General features: G+C 51.9%; 1 protein-coding gene across 3 annotated transcripts; it reads right to left on the reverse strand.

Annotated features, from left to right (window-relative positions):
• Positions 1-132: 132 nt before the first annotated feature.
• HOXA3 (homeobox A3) lies at positions 133-18,780 on the reverse strand. 3 transcript variants are annotated; one of them, XM_030308137.2, is made up of 4 exons: positions 18,605-18,780; positions 14,202-14,284; positions 2,323-2,968; positions 133-936 (listed from the first exon to the last, which is right to left on the reverse strand). In XM_030308137.2, the coding sequence occupies exons 3-4, from the start codon at positions 2,846-2,848 to the stop codon at positions 137-139; spliced, it is 1,326 nt and encodes a 441-aa protein (XP_030163997.1). In that variant the 5' UTR covers positions 2,849-2,968; positions 14,202-14,284; positions 18,605-18,780; the 3' UTR covers positions 133-136. The 3 variants fall into 3 exon arrangements, with proteins under 3 accessions (XP_030163997.1, XP_030163999.1, XP_030164000.1); XM_030308139.1 differs by lacking the exons at positions 14,202-14,284; positions 18,605-18,780 and adding an exon at positions 10,182-11,284; XM_030308140.1 differs by lacking the exons at positions 14,202-14,284; positions 18,605-18,780 and adding an exon at positions 5,815-5,861.
• Between the last annotated feature and the right edge of the window lie 502 nt (positions 18,781-19,282).

Consider the following 19,282-nt stretch of genomic DNA (forward strand, 5'->3'; position numbering starts at 1 on the left):
GGTAGAAGGGGCGGAGAACAGAAAAGAGAGGACAGGAAGAATCTTAAAACAAAACAAAACAAAACAGGGAAACGACGAAGAAAGGTGGGGGCGGGGGGGGGGGGTACTCTCCTGGCGCGCAGCCCCGAGCCCACCATCACAGGTGGGTGAGCTTGGGGGCTTCCTGAATTCTTCCCTGAGAAGGATGGTGGGCGGTAAGGTCCGTGTAGGTGGGGTGAGGCTCCCCTGGCCCGGGCCCGTGATGGTGGCCGCTGCCCAGTGGCCCAGCACCCCCGTAGTCCATGGCTGCCGAGGCGGCGTGGGGGAGGTGAGTTAGGCCAAAGAGGGCAGGCCCAGAGTTGCTCATGGGCTCCACATAGCTGCCCCCCACGAAGACGGGGCTTCCCTGTAAGTGTGGGGTCCCATAGCTGCCGTTGCCCTGCAGGCCATGAGCGTGCGGGTCATAGTCGGGTGTGCCCCCTGCCCCCGCCGCGGTGTAGCGCTTCTGCGGGGGCGGTGGGGGCGCGCAGCTTGGCAGGGGTGCGGGGTAGGAGGCGGGGGGCAGCCCATAGGCACCCTGGGGAGGCTTGGAGAAAGGCGGGGGCGACTGGGGCTCGTATGGGACGCTGTTGACCAGCGAATGCATAGAGTTCAGATAGCCGCCCGCGCCGGGGGGCACCGGGCTACGACTTGGGGACTGGCCCCCTGATGACGTCAGCATGCCCTTGCCCTTCTGATCCTTCTTGTACTTCATGCGGCGATTCTGGAACCAGATCTTGATCTGGCGCTCTGTGAGGTTCAGCAGGTTGGCCATCTCTACCCGGCGCGGCCGGCACAGGTAGCGGTTGAAGTGGAATTCCTTCTCCAGCTCCACCAGCTGCGCGCTCGTGTAGGCGGTGCGCGCCCGTTTGGACGACGCCTGCCCAGGCGGACTCTTGTCGCCAGCGCAGCTCTCCCCTGCGAGGACAGAGGAGAGAGGAAGAGTGGCGTCAGGGGCTGCCCGAGGCCCCGCCTAGCCCCTGAACCCGCCAGGCCCCTCCTCACTCCAGGGCCCAAGATCCCTAGGTCTGTCAGGGCCCAGAAGGGGGGGAGGAGGAACTAGGTGCTGTCCTCTGTCCTGGAGGGGAAATAGTGCCAGCAGCTGGGTAGCCAGCCCCTCATTCAGTTAAGGTGCAAATCACAGGCTTCCCTAAGGGCAAGAGATAGGAAAGCAGAACCCCCAGTTTGCCTTCCTGATCTGTATTTCCTTCCTGGAGCTATTCACTTTCTGAATCATGTAGTCATTCAGGCCTATCAGACTACAAGCTCCCTATGGGCAGGTCTCCCATCTTCATTCCCTTCACAGTAACTGGGATGTGGGGCACCTAGTATACACTCAATAAACCTTTCTCTCTTTCACTGTCTGATGGAAGGATTGCACAGTTGCCTCAACTGGCCACTTATTTGGTCTACCCAGTGGAGACAGGTGGAGGGGAAGCCCCAATCTGGAAGGCCTTCTGTGCCCAAAGGAAGAGATCACATTGAAAGTACCAATTTCTGGTGGGGAGGCCCAGGCCCCTGGTGGGGTCCCTTTAAAGCATTCTTCATGTTATCAAGCTGCCTCCCCAATTTAATCCACTAATCTTGTACCCTCCTATCCTCCCCTTCGCCCTACCCCCACCTTGGTTCTGCAGGGTCCCAGATGCTCAGGCTCAGAGCAGAGTACTGGGAACTGGAGAAGGCAGGGGGAAAGGTAACCAAGATGCTGGGAAGCCTAAGACCCAGGCCCTGTCCTGTAGTCTAGTTTCTGGTAGGCCCAAGTGGTTCCTATTAGCATGACAAGTCCAAATCCGCACCCCCAGGAGATCCCTGGCTGCCTTCATTGTACTAAATCTGAGTAGGGCCTTCCCAGAGGTAAGGCAGCCACTCCATCTACTGGAGCAAAAATTAAAAATAGGCTCTGTTTATAGGCAAAGCATTGATTCTGACTTGGATGGTGACTAGGCCTGCTTTTATTCTACCACATTTCAGTGTGGGATGGATGTCACTGTTCCACTAGAAAGGAGTTATGCTAAAAAGAGAGTGTGGAGCTCAGGTTTGCTATGCCCAAAGGTCCTAACTCCTAGAGTGTAACAAGAAAGGGTTCCAAACTCACTAGGCCCCACTTGCTCTTGAGGAAGTCAAGAAAGACTCTCATCAGGTCTGTCTGGGGGTTTCCTGGACACAGAGTCCTGTCACCCCCCTAGTTGAAGGAGAAGGAGCTGTTCTTGAAAATGTTCCAGCGCTCCCAGACTGTGACTGGAGGTAGCTTGGGGGGCCGGGAGCCAGGCCAGGGGACCCCTCCTCTAGAAGGTACGGCTTTACCTGAGCTGGAGCCGCTGGTTTTCTGCTTTGTGTTTTGCCGAGACTCTTTCATCCAGGGGAAGATTTGTTTGGCCACGGTGGGTGAGTTGAGTAGGGGGCTCTTGGCTGCGCTGGCAGGCGTGGGGTTGCTGCTGGCATTCTGAGGTGGGGAAACTGAAGAGGGGGGCGGGGGCGCGGCAGGAGCGGGTGCTGGGGGCTGTGGCGGGGGTTGAGGCTGCTGTGGAGCAGGGGGCGCGGCCTGGGGGGGCGGCGGGGCCAGGGGGGGCTCGCCGAGGCCTGGGGGTTGGCTGGGCGGGCCACTCAGGGTGCGCAGACACGCCTCGCTCAGCTCGTGCGCCTTGGGGTGGCCCCCGGCGCTGGCGGGCGACTGGAGTGAACAGGCAGGTCGGTGGTACTCGCCATCAGTGCCCAGTGCGGAGGACGCCGGATACGGCTGCTGATTGGCATTATAAGCGAACCCGTTGGCTGCCTGGTAGGGGTAGCCACCGTAGATCGCCGAACTGTCGTAGTAGGTCGCTTTTTGCATCGCGTTGTCTCACAATCTTGATCGCACACTCTGACAGGGGCTTGACACCCTTGAGGGCGCACATTGGCACGCCCCCGCGGTCACGTGATACTCCGCCGCCAATGGCTGCCCCGCGCAGACCTGGGGGGCGAGAATCGCAGCGCGGTGAGGGCTCCGCGCAAATCCATCTTACTCTCAATAGCTAAGTGACATGAAAGCCATAAAAGAAAAAGTGGTCAGCAATATTTAGCAGCACGACTTGGCCCCGGGCGCAAAGAGCCGCGCTATAAAAAGCCGCTGGAATTTACTGGCAGCTACAAATATTTGCTTAACTTGCGTCTGGAGTTAGGGGGTTTTCCGGGGAGAGAGGAGGAGAGTAAGTGAGGGCTGGAAGCCGGGGCTCCAGAACCGGAGTCCTAAAGAAGAAAGGTTGATGGGCTAGAAAGGAACAGGGCTGGGATTCTTCTTTTCCAGGAGAGAAGAAACTTGGGGTGTCCCTTCGTCTCTGCTCTTTGGCCTTGTCCAGCGAGCCCTGCGACTCCTTCCCTCTCAGGATCATGGGGAAGGGGGCAAGGAGGCAAAGGAGAGCTTAGGTTGCCAATTTGTTCTCCAATCCTCGCTTTAGGACTAATATTTGGCAAAAGAGCCCTGATGCGGGGTGACTTCCCATCGAGCCCCTTCTTGGATCTTTCAGCACCCAAGACAGGTATGCACAAAACATTTTCAGGCAATTGCCCTACTACCCCGCTGGATTTCAGAAGCTGAGCTTGTTGGGCAGTTAATCTACCCTTGGGCAGGGGATATGACCTACCTCCTCCAAATGAGCCCCTTGTAGCCAAGAAGGGAAGAGAAAAAACTTTGGAGGGAACATCCTGCGTGGGAAAGGACCAACAACAACACTTGCTCCAGCAAGTCAAACTCAAATCCTGGACAGTTCTTTACGCCTTTCCTCTCCCTATTTCTCAGGCTTGACCCAGCAAGCCACTCCCACCTCTTCTCCCCTGTTACAGAAGGTCCCCAGACCCTCCTGCCTTGGACTTTCTGAGGTGCTGTTATTCAGGATAACTATCAAATTCTACCTGTTAAAACATGATGGATTAGAGAAAAAAACAACCCACCAGGAACCTGAAAAACCAGCGTTCATCTCCATGACCACGGCTTGAACTCTCCCTCCAACTTAACGATAATAGGTTCTGTCTTAGAAACTGCTATGTAATTTGATGTATGGGGGTCATTTGGCTCCGGACGAGGGATGGAAGCACAAGCCATAAAATCCTGCCAGAGTGCCCTGATCTTTGTGTGCTCTTGTTGTTGATGTTTGTTACTTGGCCTATTTACCTGCTTCAGAAACACCAAGTAAAGGTCAAGACTGGAAATCTTAAAAGCAAATGAAAGCCTTCTCAACCCCTTATTAAAAAAAAATATTATTTAGAAAGCAGTTTGCAGAAGTGAAATCTGTTTTATTTTTGTTTTCAACCTGTGCATGGTCAATCTCTCGTTCTCAGCTGAGAAAAGTTCTACATGAGTTAATATGCATACACACACACACACACACACACACACACTCAGAATGTTAGTGTGACCATTTAAGAAAAAATACAATGACAAATTTAAGAAGAAAATGGTTTAGTTCATGCCCCAACTATGTATATTTGAGTCCTGGAGTCATTCAAGTTCTCTAGGAATAGCAGACACTTTGTTAACTAGAAAAAGCCATCCACAAGCAGATGACTACAATTTTGTTTTTAATAATGGGCTCCTTTGGATTTCATTATTAAACCAACAATCTGACCAACATATGGAAAACAAGCACAATTAATTTTCCAGAACCTCAATTAAAAATTACAGCTTCCCTTATTCGAAGTTAGTGTGCGTGATCCTGAGCCCTGGAGTATTGTTTCTATTTTGGAAGCTACAGATACTATGATCAAAAATTTAAAAAGGATAAAATAAATTTTAAAACTGAATAGTAATTGAATGTCTCAGTTTCCTGTTCTTTCATTGAAAATAGTTCTATTACATTTGGCAGTGTTACTGTCTGCCATTATAAATTTTTAAGATACCAGGCTTGTGTAAAATAAAATGTCAGGTTAAGAAAATTACTCCAGACACCTGAACAGCAAGATATTAGATAAAACAAAATAAAGGTGATTTTGAATGTGCAACATTTCAAGTGACTTTTCAATCCATTATCACAAGCTACACTGGCCTGCTGCTTACTTAATTCTTTTCATCAAGTTGATCATTGTCTTGTAAATAACAAAAATACCATTAAAAACCAAAGAGCACACAACAACCCCCATAAACTAAAAATATGAATTCACCTTGGAGATCCCTCCAGAGTCCTTCCTATTGTTTGAGGTCAGCAGACAACCACCTTGGGACCCACACAGTTCTCCCCTCCCACCCCACCCCAGCCCCCAAAGTTTGCAATCCAGTAAAGAAGTTGGAGATCTGCCAGTCAGGAAACTTGCTTTGCACCCCCTCAAGCAAGGGCTGGGGGTGGGAGGAGATTCCTCCTAAAAGATCTGTTTCTGGACAATAACCCCCAGGTGCAAGAGCTGAAAGAGAGTTGAGGAGGCTAAATTGAGTGCAGAAAGCAAGCCCTATTGTCTTTCTGGAAGATCTGCCCAAATTCAACCTCCTTCCTTCAGACACCGCTCCCTCTTTCCACTCCCGCCCCTTCCTCAGCCTGCCCTCACCCCGAGTTTAAGCGGGAATATCGGGTAAGAGCCCCCTCGTCCCCTTGCCTACCCCTCCCTCCCCAACCCAGAAAAGTTGGGGCTGGGCTAGGGGAGAGGGAAGAGGTGGGGGCGGGGATGGGAAAGCGGCCTGAACTCGAAGTGTAAGGGTATCAGTCACTGCCGGGAAGGAAGCTCCGGCTTGTGAACTCTTCTTGAACCGAGATTTAAGTCTGCAGCCATAAATCACCGAGACGTAAACTCCGCCATTCAGCGCGGAGAGCGGCCGGTTGTGGCCCTGCTTACCTTAACTTCTGATGAGCGCCGCAAGCTCAGGCTCGGGCTCGGGCTTGGGCTCGGGCTCGGGCTCCGGCCCCCGGCCCGGCTTAGCGGCCCGGCCGGGTCCCCTAGGCGCGGGATGGGCACCGACCCTCAGCATCAGCCGAGACGGCTGGCGGGAGGGAGACCCCGAGGCCCGGACGCCGCGGCGCAGAGCGTGGCCGCCTCGCTGCTCCGGCACGGCTCGCCCAGGGCGGACTGGGGCGGCTTGGACCCCCCCCTCCCACCCACCCCACCCACCCACCCCTCCCCCACACCCCCGCCCCCTGCCCTTCCCGAGGGCAGCAGCCGTGGCCCGGAGATAAGCGCTAGCGCGGCGCAGGGCTCTGCCTGGGCTAGTGGCACCGACTTGGGTATGTTTCTTATGAATATTACACGCGGAGCAGCGTCTGGCTGGGGGGTGCGGTGGGGGGTACTGGGGGCGGGCGGGAGGGGAGGCCGAGGCGGCTGGGGAAGCGCGGGGCGGCGTGGGGGATGGGGCTGAGGCGAGGGGAGGGACAGGAGCGAGAGGGGGAGCTCCGCGGCGGCGGGAGGAGGGCAGCCTCCCCCCAACCCCCAACGCCCTCCCTCTCCTCGCTTCTAGGCGTCACTAAAGTCCAGGAAAATTATGCTAATGAGGACAAACGGCTCTCACAAAGGGGCTCTCTTGCCGGGCTCTATTTCTTGGGAATCCATTTGAGAAACCACGTAACCCTCTGCCCTGAACACTTCCAGTTGGGGTGCAAGGGGAAAGAGAACCATAAGGAGAGTCCCCCAGACTTTGAGCACTTTACCAAATCTTCCACCCCCAACCTGAGAACCTCAAAGGCAATCCTTGGGGGACAGGGATAGGGCCTCCCTTCTCAAGAGACCTCCCCAAGAGCCAACTGGGCTGTCTTTCATTATATTTTTAGGCAGAAACTCTTAAAATCCTGGCAGCCAAGAGGGAAGTAACCTGGGGGAAATGGACACAAGTCCAGGCAGTGAAGTGGGAAGCGCTGGGCTCAGGTACGTACTAGGGTGCCTAGAAACCTGGGTCTCCAGCTTTTCTATGCCTACTTCATAGTACAGACGGGCAGCTCACTCACAGGAAAAGACAGATAAAACTCTGACCCCAACACAAACCGACATCTGTAATGTTTTCTTCTCTAATTAGTGGTATGCAGGGACACTGAGCAAAGGAAAGGCCTGGGTGTGCCCCGCAATACTGCCACAACTTTAAGGAGGATGGTCTTTCTCTCTTCTAATGCCTCCCTCCACTCTCCAGCGAACTCTGCAAGGGTATGTGTGTGGCAAAAAGAGAAATGGAGCTTTCATGCAATTCCAAGGTGTCAACGGCCAGTCCTTCTCAAAGGAAGGTGTTAAAAATATAAGTAGTATGTTTAAACTGTCAGGGAGCCAAAGTGTCACCTTAAAGCAAAAACAAAGCCAAGGGAAAAGGGAGAAATCAAAAAGCACTCCTGGCCAGGGTGGCCTCATGCATACCAATGGTTTTTGTCATTTATGGCTGGGCAAGATTTATGACTCGGCGCCCCAAAGCTGTAAACAGAGCACAAAACAGCAAACACTTGCTCCTTATGGCATATTGCGGCAGCGCAACTTAAAAGGGGGAGCCGGGCGGCGTAGGAGGTGAGAGCCGCCGCAAAAATCGCTCGGCTGCATTTTCTCTTCAAACTGGCCTGGTCGGATGTGGCATTTGAAGAAAGAAGGCGTGGGTCAATAATCAACCCGCACTTTCTCCTCCAAACTGCTGACACGACTCTCACCGCCTTCTCAGCTAAGCCAGCTGCAGGGAAGGCCAGCTTTCCGTGAGAACCTGCCAGGGGAGGGGACCGCCTGGGCCAAGAGGGCCGAGGGTTCCGAGGTGAGGGCTGGGGCATCTGGGGCGCATACCTTTTCACCCGCACCAAGACTGTGCTGGGCAAAATGCTGGGACTGGACTTGAAGAGCCATGGGAGTTGAGGGAGAGCTGGGGTGGGAGCTTGGGACAGGGTCTCTGCTGGATGGTCCCAGACTAGATGGCTTCCGGGCAGCTGGCTGCAGTGGGCACAAATCTGGCTCTGACCTCAAGACTGGTCTCACACCCTGGCATGCAGACCTCCGGGTTTGGGCCTCTCTGCTGAAATCCACAGGACTGGCTTTTAGAGCAAGGCAGGTGATGTGATTAAAGGTAATAATTTATGATTGCTGAAGGTTCTGTGTTACTGTTTTTTAAGAGAAAAATACCGCCTGCCGATTTTCACTGCCAGAAATTGCCCACTGCTGCGGCTGCGGTGTCTTTTCTAGGCAAATCCCGCAGCCATTCACCCTGCTCAGCCAAAACCACTGAGGTTATCTTTGTGGAAAGGACCCCTTTGCTCCCCCAAACCCCCCTCCTCAGTCCCTGTGCTCCCTTATGTCTTGCCCACGGGGACTAGAAGAAAACATTTTCCCAGTGCTAGAAAAATATCTGAAATAGCGAAGGTGTGCTTGTGCCTCTCTACCCTTTGCAGGGGCCTCCTTGAGAACAGGTCTGCGGGTTGGGGGGGGGGCGCTGGGGTCCCTGCAAGGCTGTCTATAAGCCAGGGAGGAAGGTAAGGCACAAGAGGCACTGAAATCTGGGAATGGAGAGGGAAATTAATGAGGAAATACACTTGCCTGTGAGGTTGAGGCTGGCATTTTGAGGGTGAAAGGGGACTAGCCTGTTTTTTATAGCTGTAGTTTAGCTATTATGGAGTGGCTTTAGCTCCTTGCGTGAAGGAAAAACCAACTGGTGCTCTATAAACTGGACTACTGGTTTCTTTTCACTGTGCACACTTTTATACAGAACCAGTTTGAGAGTCCATCCCTAGATATTTATTCCGCTGGCTGGCACTGAAGTGACAATAAAAAGATGCCTTTAACAAACCTCTATTCCCTCTCTCATTCTTTCTAGCGAAACTATATTATTTATGAGTCTTTAACTGGGTCAAAAATGCGCCAGAACTGGGTCATAAATCATATGAAATGCTGACAAGTAATTGAACAGCAATTAAAGCTTACATTTTATTTCCAAGGGGTGTTTTAGGGCACTTGAAACCGCCTCAGTTAAACACGGTTAGCGCCCGAGGACGGCAGCGGGGGAGGGTAGAAGCAGCCTTTCCCTTCTGGGGATGTAAATCCCTCTCTAGTAGGGGAAACCTGATTTGATTTTTTTTTTCAAGTACAGAAAGAAATAAGATTTTTTTTTGTTTAAGTCACGGAGAAAATCTGATTCCCGACTCCTTGTAGACACCCCTTTCCTCCACCCCAAGATCTCCAAGAGCAGAGAAAAGTGAAGTTTCCTTCACCGTTTCAGGGAGTTTTCATCCTTCCCAGGAGTGCTGGGTCTCCAAAGTGCAATTAGCACAGGCTTTCCCAGTAATTTGCAAGCATGGTTTATCTCTCATCTGCTTCTATCCTGGCTACAGCACTGTTTCTGGGGTCTGAAGCCGGAGAAATGTCTGCCTCTGCTTCCTGCGGACTCTGCCTCGAATTCTCTCTAGCCCAGGGTGCACCAGCCAGTCCTTAAAACTCTGCAAGCCAGCAGGGTGCATTACAATGGGGCATACAGGCCATGCACATTATGAAGCCCAAACCCAGTTCTGGCTCCCGAAATTTAGACTAACAGAGCTTCTGGGCGTCGGGCACGCTTACCCCTATCCTAAGCCTCTCCTAGATCTGAACTGTCTTCACCCCTACCCGGGTAGAGTCCTGGGGAAACAATGGCGCGTCCTCCGTCCTCCGGGTCTTGCACCTTCGGTCCCGCGCGTGGGAAAGCGCGTCCTCCAACCAACCCAGCACTGAACAAAGTGGCCTGAAGCATCATCAATAAAATGGCAGCGCGTCTGCACACTCATTGATTTCCCTCTCCCAGCTGCTCTGGCTGCCTAGGTCAGCCCTACCTCTCCATCCCTGGCCGCCAGCAAACGCGGCCAAGCCTGGAGAGATTCCCCTTCCCATCCACCCAGCCCCCACCCCCTCCAGGCCGTCTCGCCGAGCAAGCGCCGCGCGGGCCACCTCGGCCAGAGCCGCTGCTTCGGGACCCTCCCTCCGCCTGCGGCTCAGCTCCTGGGACTCAAGCCCCGCTGCAGTGGACAAAGCCGCCAGAGCGCTGGAGGCCACCGGGCTCACCTCGCAGCCCCCAAGCGCCCTTTCCTTTACATCCCCCTACACTTTCCAGAGAATTAAACTCAGTCTGAGGTGCTACTGGAGATCTTTCAGATGGTTTCGGTTCTATGAGAGAAACAAAGAAAGAGAGGGGCTGAGGGTCCTGTCGGTGAACCAGGGTCTCCTCGCCTGACCTTTGTCTCTCACAGCCGTAACTCACTCTAAATATGAACAATCGGCGGAAATACCTTAAAATAAATTCCATCCTCCTGGTGTGGCCTCGAGTCCCATCGGCTAGCTCGCCCAGAACCGCTCCATGAGCGCTGAAAACTGCAACCCGCTAGGAGAGCGCTCTCCGGAGAAGGGGAAGGAGAAGGAGGAGGTGGGTGCGTGGGGGTGGGGGGAAAAAGCTCTCGCTCTGTAGAGAATCTAGAAAACGTAATCACAGGCGAAGCCCGCCCGGGTCTCCGCTCCAAATGCCACAATAATGCGCTGTATTATGTGCTCACGTGGTCATACGTCAACTTAAATCCTTTTATTTGAAATAGGAAATCACTGAAGGGACTAGGTTTCCAAGCAGAACATTCAGCTTTGGGGGAGGGGATGTGGGGAACCTTGCCCAGCAGTGGGGAAGAGTTTCATCTAGGGCAGTAGGACGCTGGGGGCACCCCCCCCCCAACATGTGCCACACTGGGCCACTTATCTCCACTTATATTTCTGTACAAATGATCCAAACAGCAATGCTGTCCCCATTCTCAGAGTCCATGTAACTTTCTGTACAGTCTTCCACACGCAGACAAGCTGAAGCCTGCACACCCAAGCACGCCAGTCTCCTCTGGCCTGCTAGCCAGTACGTCAAAAGGCAAGGCCCGGGCCCTGTTTCCAGAAGAAAACCCAGTAATGACTGGCTTAGTCAGTGGACTCCCTCATGGCCTGCCATTGTATGGAGTTTGCTACCACCCACGCCAAAAGGCCCCAAATTACCTGACAAAAGGCTAAGTTGATTTTGTTCAATGGGAGCCCTCTAGGGAAGAGGTGCTTGCCTCTAGAGTGATGGGTCAGGGTTTTGCAAAATCTGGAGGGACTCAGTGCCCTGGCTAAACCTACACTTGCGTACTTCCTCAGTGCACAGCTGAGCGATACATGAAATTATAGGCTTCTAACAATGGAAAATGTAAGGGGAAATTATCTAATTGACTCTGTAAGAGAAAAACTATATATACAACCAATCTTTGCTGGCATCCCTTGAATTAACCTACAAGGTAACCTGGGACCCTTTTGCAGATGGGTCTGTCCACCCTCCCCTAAGAAAGTCTGTCCACCAGCAGAAAATGAACAGGACCAACTCTGCTCTGGAGCAACTGAGCTGAACCAACCCCCCCCCTCCCCGGCCCTGCCCTGCTTCTACTCCTGACTTCTGCTTGGTGACACTGTCTACTGATTGTAACACTTCACCCTCTCAGGACCTGCCTTAAAAGTTTCTCTTTTCAGGTCTTAGTTTCTGAACTTCTTAGTTTCTGAAGTGGTGGGCTCCTGGTGCCTTATTCTTTTCTTTCTTTAGAGTCGATCTTCAGCTGGCTAGGCCTCTCTAAGAGTGAGGACTCACTTATAGCAGCTACAGGATTCCTCCTCCTCCTCTTCTGCCCTGCAGGGGCCTAGTGAGAATGTAAGGCCCTCAGTAAGGGGGCCTGGTCACGGGGGTGTCCAAATCAGAAGGGCAATAAAAGAGGAGGAGATCTAATCCTTTGGAAGTGAGCCCTGGCCTACGCTGGTGGCAGTATTCCAACAAAGTTCTGTCTGTGGTAGAGCTGGGAGAGAACCTCTCTGTGAACTGACCCAACTCTGACCTAAGCCACAAGCTGGAAAGTGAGAACCCAAAGTGCAAACCTACTTCTCTCAGGTATGGGGTGTGGGGGATAGAACCAAAGGCCGGTTTCCCAAAAAGCACTCTGCCGTCCCCCAAGGACTCACACAACTAACACATTGTCCTCTGCTCCCCTTATGCAGTCCCCCCACCCTGCCTGTGCCAAATATTTCACACCGAACTCTCCAGGTAGCCTAGAAAGGACCTGGAAGTATTGCCAAATTGCTGGCAAACTCCCATCTCCCCCAACCAAAGTTTCTGCAGAGACTTCAACTCAAAGATGAGAAGGGGCCCCCTTCAGAACTCTCAGAACAGTCTGGAGCAAATCGTAACTCCGAGGCCATAAATCAATGAGAGAAGTATTTGGTACTGCTTCAGAGAAATGCCTTAACGCCAGGAAGGCCCAGCGGCATCTCGGCTCTAGCCAGGAGCCTCCATTGCCGCTATTAACAGCCCAGTTAATGCTCCAACTGCTGTTTAACAATTAACATTAACGACTTGGGTTGGAATGGGGTGATTTGGTGGGATGTGGAGGAAAAAATCTGAGGAAGTCAAAAGAAATTTAACTTTTGAGGTGAAAATGGCTTTCCTAAGAGAGACCTTGGTCTGGGCAGGCCACCAGGGAACCAGCAGCTGAGAGTCCTCCCTCACCACTCTGAAATCCACTCTCCTTGAACAAGGCTATGGACCTTTTAAAGTTCATTTCCAGAGAACGAGAATAGAGATACTCAAGTATCGAAGCCCAGCCGGGAAAATCTAGCTACCGGTCCCCCCTTCCACTCCAGCCCCCAACCTGGCCAGGGCTGGGGACACATGCCCTGAATCCATTTCACCAGAGCCAAAAGTTGTCTTGGAAGGAGCAGGTGAGCATGGATACAGGGCTTTAGTCAATATTTGCAAGGCTGTTGGCAGATTAGATATATCTGTATCCAAACACTGCAATCTGATTTCTCTGTCAAAAATACACTTAACATTTTTCTCCCTTTAGTTAGCTCTAGTGGTTTTTCTTAGTGGCTGGTAAGGCCTGCTTAGCCCACTTTTGTCTGTGTGTGTGTGCGTGTGTGTATGTATGTGTGTGTGTGTGTGTGTGTGTGTAGGTTATATATCATTATTTAACATGAGATATTTCCTGTGGGTGCAACTGCAGTACAAATGGGCTCCAAGTTCTCTGGACACATATGGATGTGTATATCATTTTATACACATGGTCTCCAACTCCTGTGACTATGTACACATGCAGTGATTCTGTTGTGTGCAGAGATTCAAATCATATGTACACAGTGAGTTGCAAATTCCTAAAATACTCAACCTATATTTGATATAAATAGACATACAGGAGCTGAGAAAGTAACCCAGGTTTACTATCCCCCTGTTTACCTTCTATCTGATAAGATAATAATTGTATCCAGAACAACATATCAGCCTTACAGCATCACTGAATAGCATGTTGCACTTAATTAACAACCTGATATCTATTTGGGGAGCAAATTTTAGGGAAGACTGAGGCCCGCGGAATAGAAAACAAAAACTCAGAAAACTTTTTAAAATAAATAACTCCTGAAAGAACAAAGCAAACCCATTCCTTCATACCAAGCTTCTGAAAGCTATTCCAACAGCCCCTCCCCCAAACAGGCACAAAATTTATGGATCTTTTACAAGGTAATAAACCACAGTAATTACCTCCCTGCATCCCAAACTAAGAGAACAAATTAAGCCAGAACTTGGAAAGAATTTTAAAGAGTCTTCCCTTGTTTCCAGTAGGAAAAGAAAACGCAGAGACCTGGGAAACGCGTGCTTTTCCCGTAGGAAAAAGAGCAGTTCCGCCCACCTAAAGGAACGGAGAAGACCCGCTGCCTGCGACGGTCTACACATTCGAAAGGCAGCAACCTCCCTCATGCCGCGGAAAGGCAAAAGGATAGGAGAAACTGCAAGGCGGCGAGACAAGTTTCCTCAACGCAGATCTGTGACTGACGACCATTCCCGAACTCACAGTCTCCGCGGGCGCCGCAAACAGTCGACAGGGAGCGCGGCCCACGCAGCGGCCGCCGCACCCGTGGCCTCTACTTGCTTCTGCCCTGCTGCTCGGTGTAGGGGTTTGTTTGGAGCTCGCTCGAAGAAACAAACACGCTCTTCTGACACCCCCGGCCGCCCCCGCACGCACATCTTTGGTCTCTGCAACCGCCCCGCCTGCACAGTGCCGGCCGTTTTTCGGGGCAGACTCTTTGTCTGCCTGAAACCCCGCATTCCCGGGGCGTGCAGCTCAAGAGAACCCAGCTCCAAAACGTCTCCGAGGTTAAATATTGACCAGAACGTCCTTCAAGGGGCTGCAGCTGCCTGGACGAGGAAACTCCTTCCAAAGGCCCGTGCAAAGCCCGGAGGAGTGAAGAGTTGGCGCAGCGCTTACCTCGAAAGATGTTTAAGACTGAACCAGTGATTGTCTCCAACTCCGGGCACTCAGGGAATCGCCTTTTCCGGTGTCCTGGCGCTCTGCGGACAAATAAACAGCAGAGAGTAAACGGTGGCTGCGAAGGAAGGGAGCTGGAGAACCGGAGTTGGAAGTGCGGCCCTGCGCGGGCGCCAGGGTGGCCCCCGGGGTGACGCGGACACGGAGGAGTCGCCAGGGCACTCGTCCATGAGGCGCACTCGTTGCTCGAAAGGGTCCAGTCTAAGAATGGCCTGCAGATGATGATTTATTTTTGTAAAATAAATACATACTCCATCTCCGCACCCACATTCTCCTCTTTCTTTCTTTTTACGGGGGCTGGGATGGGGGAAGGGGGTAGGGAGAAGAAAATGGATAGGCGGAGGAAGATGGGAAGGTGGAAGAAGCTTTGCCGTTGGTGCCAGCTCTGCTCCAAGAGCTCCTCACGCACCTCAACTTGGGGAATGTGAATGCACGCTTTATTTTCTTTCGCTAACAAAGGGAAGCCCTGTCTGGGAGCATTCAATCACAGACTCTCTTGAAACCTCACTAATAGTGCTCATTTCTGTTTGACTCGAAATCAGACCCCGGCGCAGTCTTTGGGCTGGGGGGCAGTCTTGAGAGGTTTTGTCTTCTGGTTTATTCAAGCCCTGGGTGCCTCACTTCTCGGTCCCAGTGGGCTGGCGGGACCACCGCAGCGCCCAGTCCCTAAGAGTAGGCCAACTGCGGCTGGTTGGAAATAGGGGAAGACTAGGAAGGATGCAGACATCTGACAATACCCGATCTGGGGGCCCTAACCAGCCTTGCCTTGCACAGCAGTCCCAAGCCAACCGATGCCCTAATTCTGCTGCCAACTTGTCTCTCAAGGTATCTGCAACCCTCTCTTGCTCTCTAAGTAGCAAATGGTCAGCCAACTTTCCGGAGATGGAGAGAAGACGCTGGGGAAGGTGGAGAAGAATCATCCCCAATGCTGAACCCCGGCTAGATTCTCCACTGCCTGGGACTCTGCTGGGCCGGTTGCTTCCACAAACCTACTCCCCACTACCCCTTCACCCCCCGCCCGGTAGCCTCCCCACATGCCAGCCTGCCCCCAACCAGCCCTGGATGCCTGATCCCAGTCCATGCAGTCCTGTTGATGGCCTGAGAGACCACCAAATAGCTGACAAGCCCCCTGACCCTCAGGCTTCAGGGCCCCCTAGCACACTGAACAAATGGCGGAAAACCAGCAACTAGTTGCCCTCTGCCACCCTCTCGACCTGTAGCCCTCACCCTCCATCAGGCCCTTGGGACTCAGAATCCACGCTGGGCCCCTTTCTCTTATTCAAATTCGCCCTCTATGTCCCCACAGGGAGTGTCTCGGGCCTTGGGGCTCCTGGAGGGACCCTGAGCGTGGTGGGGCTTAGCTACCCTGCACAATGCCACTCAACTTCGCCCCAGAAAGAACCGCTATGCCGCCATCCGCCACCCCTCCCCACCAACGACGCTTAGGAGTATTGTAATTATTATGGTTATTATTGTTGTTGCTATTTCCTTATCCCCAAGTCAAATATTCATGGCTGCCGTTCCCCATAAATCGTTCAGACTAATGAGTCACAAAGAGATGTTGCCCAGGTCTCTTTCCCTCTGCAATGGCCGCCGCCGCCGCCGCCACCGCCGCCGTGGCCTCTCTCTCGGCGTTTTTGGCGCTCGCTTGCTCCCTCGCTCGCCCGGCGCGGGTGATTTATGAACACCGGGAAAATTGAACAAAGCCGCGCGCCGGTCCTGTGGTATCTCTGCAGCCTTCCCCCGTGTGAATCAGAACATTATCAACTGTCTGCGCATCCGTCCCACTTCATCACTAAAGCCGGGATGTGACCGCAGAAAACCCAGCCCAAACTCACGTTTCCCCGGACGCGGCGCGCTCCCCGGACTTGCAGAAACCCTGAAGAAAAAGCCCCCAAACCCGGCGTGGGCCCGCCAGCTCCGGTCCTCCCCGCCGAAGGGCTCTCTCTTCAAACCTCCTGAAGGAGTTAAAAGCCTTTGGAGATAAATCTGAGGGTGTGTGTTTTTAAAAATCAAATAGGAAGTTGGGGTCTCACTTCTGAGAGATTCATTCCTAGTGCGGCCCTGACGACTCCGATCCATTCCTGACGATCCGCATTAATTATTTAATGAGTCACGTGACCTCAAAAGATTACAATTTCAATATCTCCCTCGAACTGGCGCTACACCTTTATCTGCTGCAACGATGGTCCTTGTTTGGCTTTTTTAGTTCCCAGGCCTCCAGAACGCAGACACTCCTTGCTCCTTGCTCAACTCCAGGGCAAGCGACTGCCATGGAAATCCCAGGGCCAGCATAGAATTAGTCATTCTGGAACTATGAGCATTGTGGACAGTGGGGTGCCCACCGCTCTCCCAGGCACCCAGGCATCTGTCCCCTCCTGGGACCAAAGGTCAGCCCACCTGTGTCAGTGCCCAGGCTAAGGCGCTTTGGTGACCTAATCTCCTGGGGCCGCTTTGATGGCGCTTCAGGCGAGAACCCACCCTACCTCCCTGGACACCTCACCACACCTGTGGCCATCCTTGTCAAGTGTTAGCCCAGAGGCAGGTCCATTCCAGGCAGAATAGGCTTGCCCAGAGGAAAGATGCCTGTGCACTTACCCCTCTCCAAGGTGAGACCAAAGGCTCTATTCAACCTGCACATTCATTAACAGGAACATGGGGGAACATTCAACTGCCTTAGTTTCCTCTACCGTAAACTGAGAAGATTGAACCAAAATGGCCTCCAAATCTCTTTCACCTCGGACATTCTTTGAAGCAAGGATCTCTTGTAGCCCCAGAAATCAAGCCCAGAGACAGGGGAGCTGGCCTGAGTGGGTGGCGGGAGTTACTCCATGAGTGTGGGACCTTGAGAAGTGATACCAGAATTCCAAGAGAGAAGTTTCATACTAGAATGTTTCATCAACAGCCCCAGCACCCTCCCTGATTCCAACAAGAAGTGAGAACCCATATTCTTTCCTCCTCCTATTTTTCCTAGCCCTTAGCCTTTGATAGAGGAAGCAGAGTTCTTCTTGGGCCCCTGGGGTATAATATAGAAGAGGGGCAATAGGAACAGCCCTTGGGAAGGCTGAGCCTATGTTCTTCAATACAGGGCTGCGGCTAGGCTAGGGATGCAAGCCAAAGGAGTGCAAAGAACAGCCTACTCCCTGCACAGAACCCACCCATTCAGACAGGAAGCCCCCCCCCCCACTCTCTGTTTGCTACACTGATTCTTTGGGTATCTTTTTTCCCTTTCATTCTAAAGAGTCCTAGATCAGTTTCTATGTTGCAACTGCTGGAGAGAAGGCAGTGGTGAGAAGAGCAGCCCAGTTTGGAAGCTTAGAAGATCAGGGGGACAGAGTAGAGATGGAGATACCCACCCCTCGGGGGAAGAAGCTGAGAGGTGGGGGGGGGGTGTGGAATGTGAGCACCCTCGAAGAGCTGGGTATAAAGTCAGAGATTCTGTGCAGAGGGCCCACTCCCCATATATCTAGGTAATCTTCCCAGGAGCCCCATCCTGGGTATTAAGTACTCTACTATGCCTGTCACAGTTGAATTCCCGCTGTAATAAAACACCGGGTATATCGTAGATTTCAGCAAAACTAGGAAAGAGAGCCTGCAAAATGCCATTTTTCTTCAGGGGGGAGAGTGTTAAGTACTTAATTCAAACTGTGACCATTAAAGTGTCTCCCATCCGATTTAAGTTGATTTCAGATGTTGACAAAACTTTTATCTCCAGAGTCATGCACAGCTTGGCTCTGTGACTAAAGCAAAAGAGTGTGTGTTAGAGGGAAGGAGGGGGGAAAGAGAAAAAGAAGAGGGCAGCATGTGTAAGGGTCATTTTGGTAGGAGAATTATAGAGCTTACACAAAATACTGTCTTTAAAGGTCAAGGGTTTGAGGGGCCACTAGGGTTCGCGTAAAAAAAAAAAAACAATTAATGAGATAGAAAATTTGTCCTCTGGGTGAACTCTTATGGTTGCCCTAGCAAAGGGAAGACAATGCATGATTTTAAAGCACAAAGTGGGATTTTTCTAAGCTGTTATAACAAGCTCCCTTAAAGACCAAATTAAAACAGGAAAAACACTAAAGAAATGACACAATCCTTTGGGTCATTTTGGATCATTTTGGCTTTGTAACACTTACCAATACCTTAATAATTAAGACAGCTTAGACAAAAATGCCATTTCGTCCTGGTATATTAGAAAAACAATCTGTCCATCCTTTCTCTTCCTTTCCTGGACAGACTATAAGAGTAAGTGAAAGAAAGTTATCCCCTTTATCCCCACACAACTGCCTCCTGTATGAAGCTGGAATGAATGCCTCTATACCCCTCCTTCCCTACAAAGGAGAAATATAAGAATTTACCTTAAATGATGATAATCTGCCATTTGAGGTTTTGCAGCTTGACACTCAGTTTCCACCAAGAGTCTAGGCATTTTTTGAGCAGACAGCCGAGATGCTGCGTCTTTGCCCGAGACCATATTATTTGCAAGAAGATCCCTTGCTTCTCCACAGACTTTTCCCAGAGAATGCCTTTCAGAATTGCTGTTGAATTACAAAGAAGTATTTATTGTATGAGGTGATTAATGATTCCTGGGAAAATTGCTATTTTCAGCGTGATTTAATTTCGTTTTACAAGTGCGTGTAGTAGGGGGAGGGTTAATAAGTTTCAGCAGCAGTTGCAGTGTCCCCAGAAATCCCTGGCACCCGTTCACACCATATAAAACGTACTTCACGCCAGGTTTGGCCTGACTTGGGAAGGCATGCATTTGTTTGCTCCTGAATTTTCTTGGGGAGAGGTGGAGGCCCTTCAGAGACTGGTGTCCATCACGCTCCTCTCAGATATGGTTTGTTCATAGGTAAAGAACTGATCACCCTTGCCTGTATCACACACAGGGCGGCAGCGGCATGAGGAGGAACAGCACTGCCCGCTGGCTAAGGGTTTGCCATTGACTGAAAAATGTGCTTAAGATTCCTCTGATAGTCCAAAGGTAGGTGAGCGCCCCCTCCCATCTCTGCTAAAATTATAACGCGAACCTAACA

This window comes from Lynx canadensis, chromosome A2 (genome assembly GCF_007474595.2).
Source record: "Lynx canadensis isolate LIC74 chromosome A2, mLynCan4.pri.v2, whole genome shotgun sequence".
Taxonomy (NCBI): Eukaryota; Metazoa; Chordata; class Mammalia; order Carnivora; family Felidae; genus Lynx; species Lynx canadensis.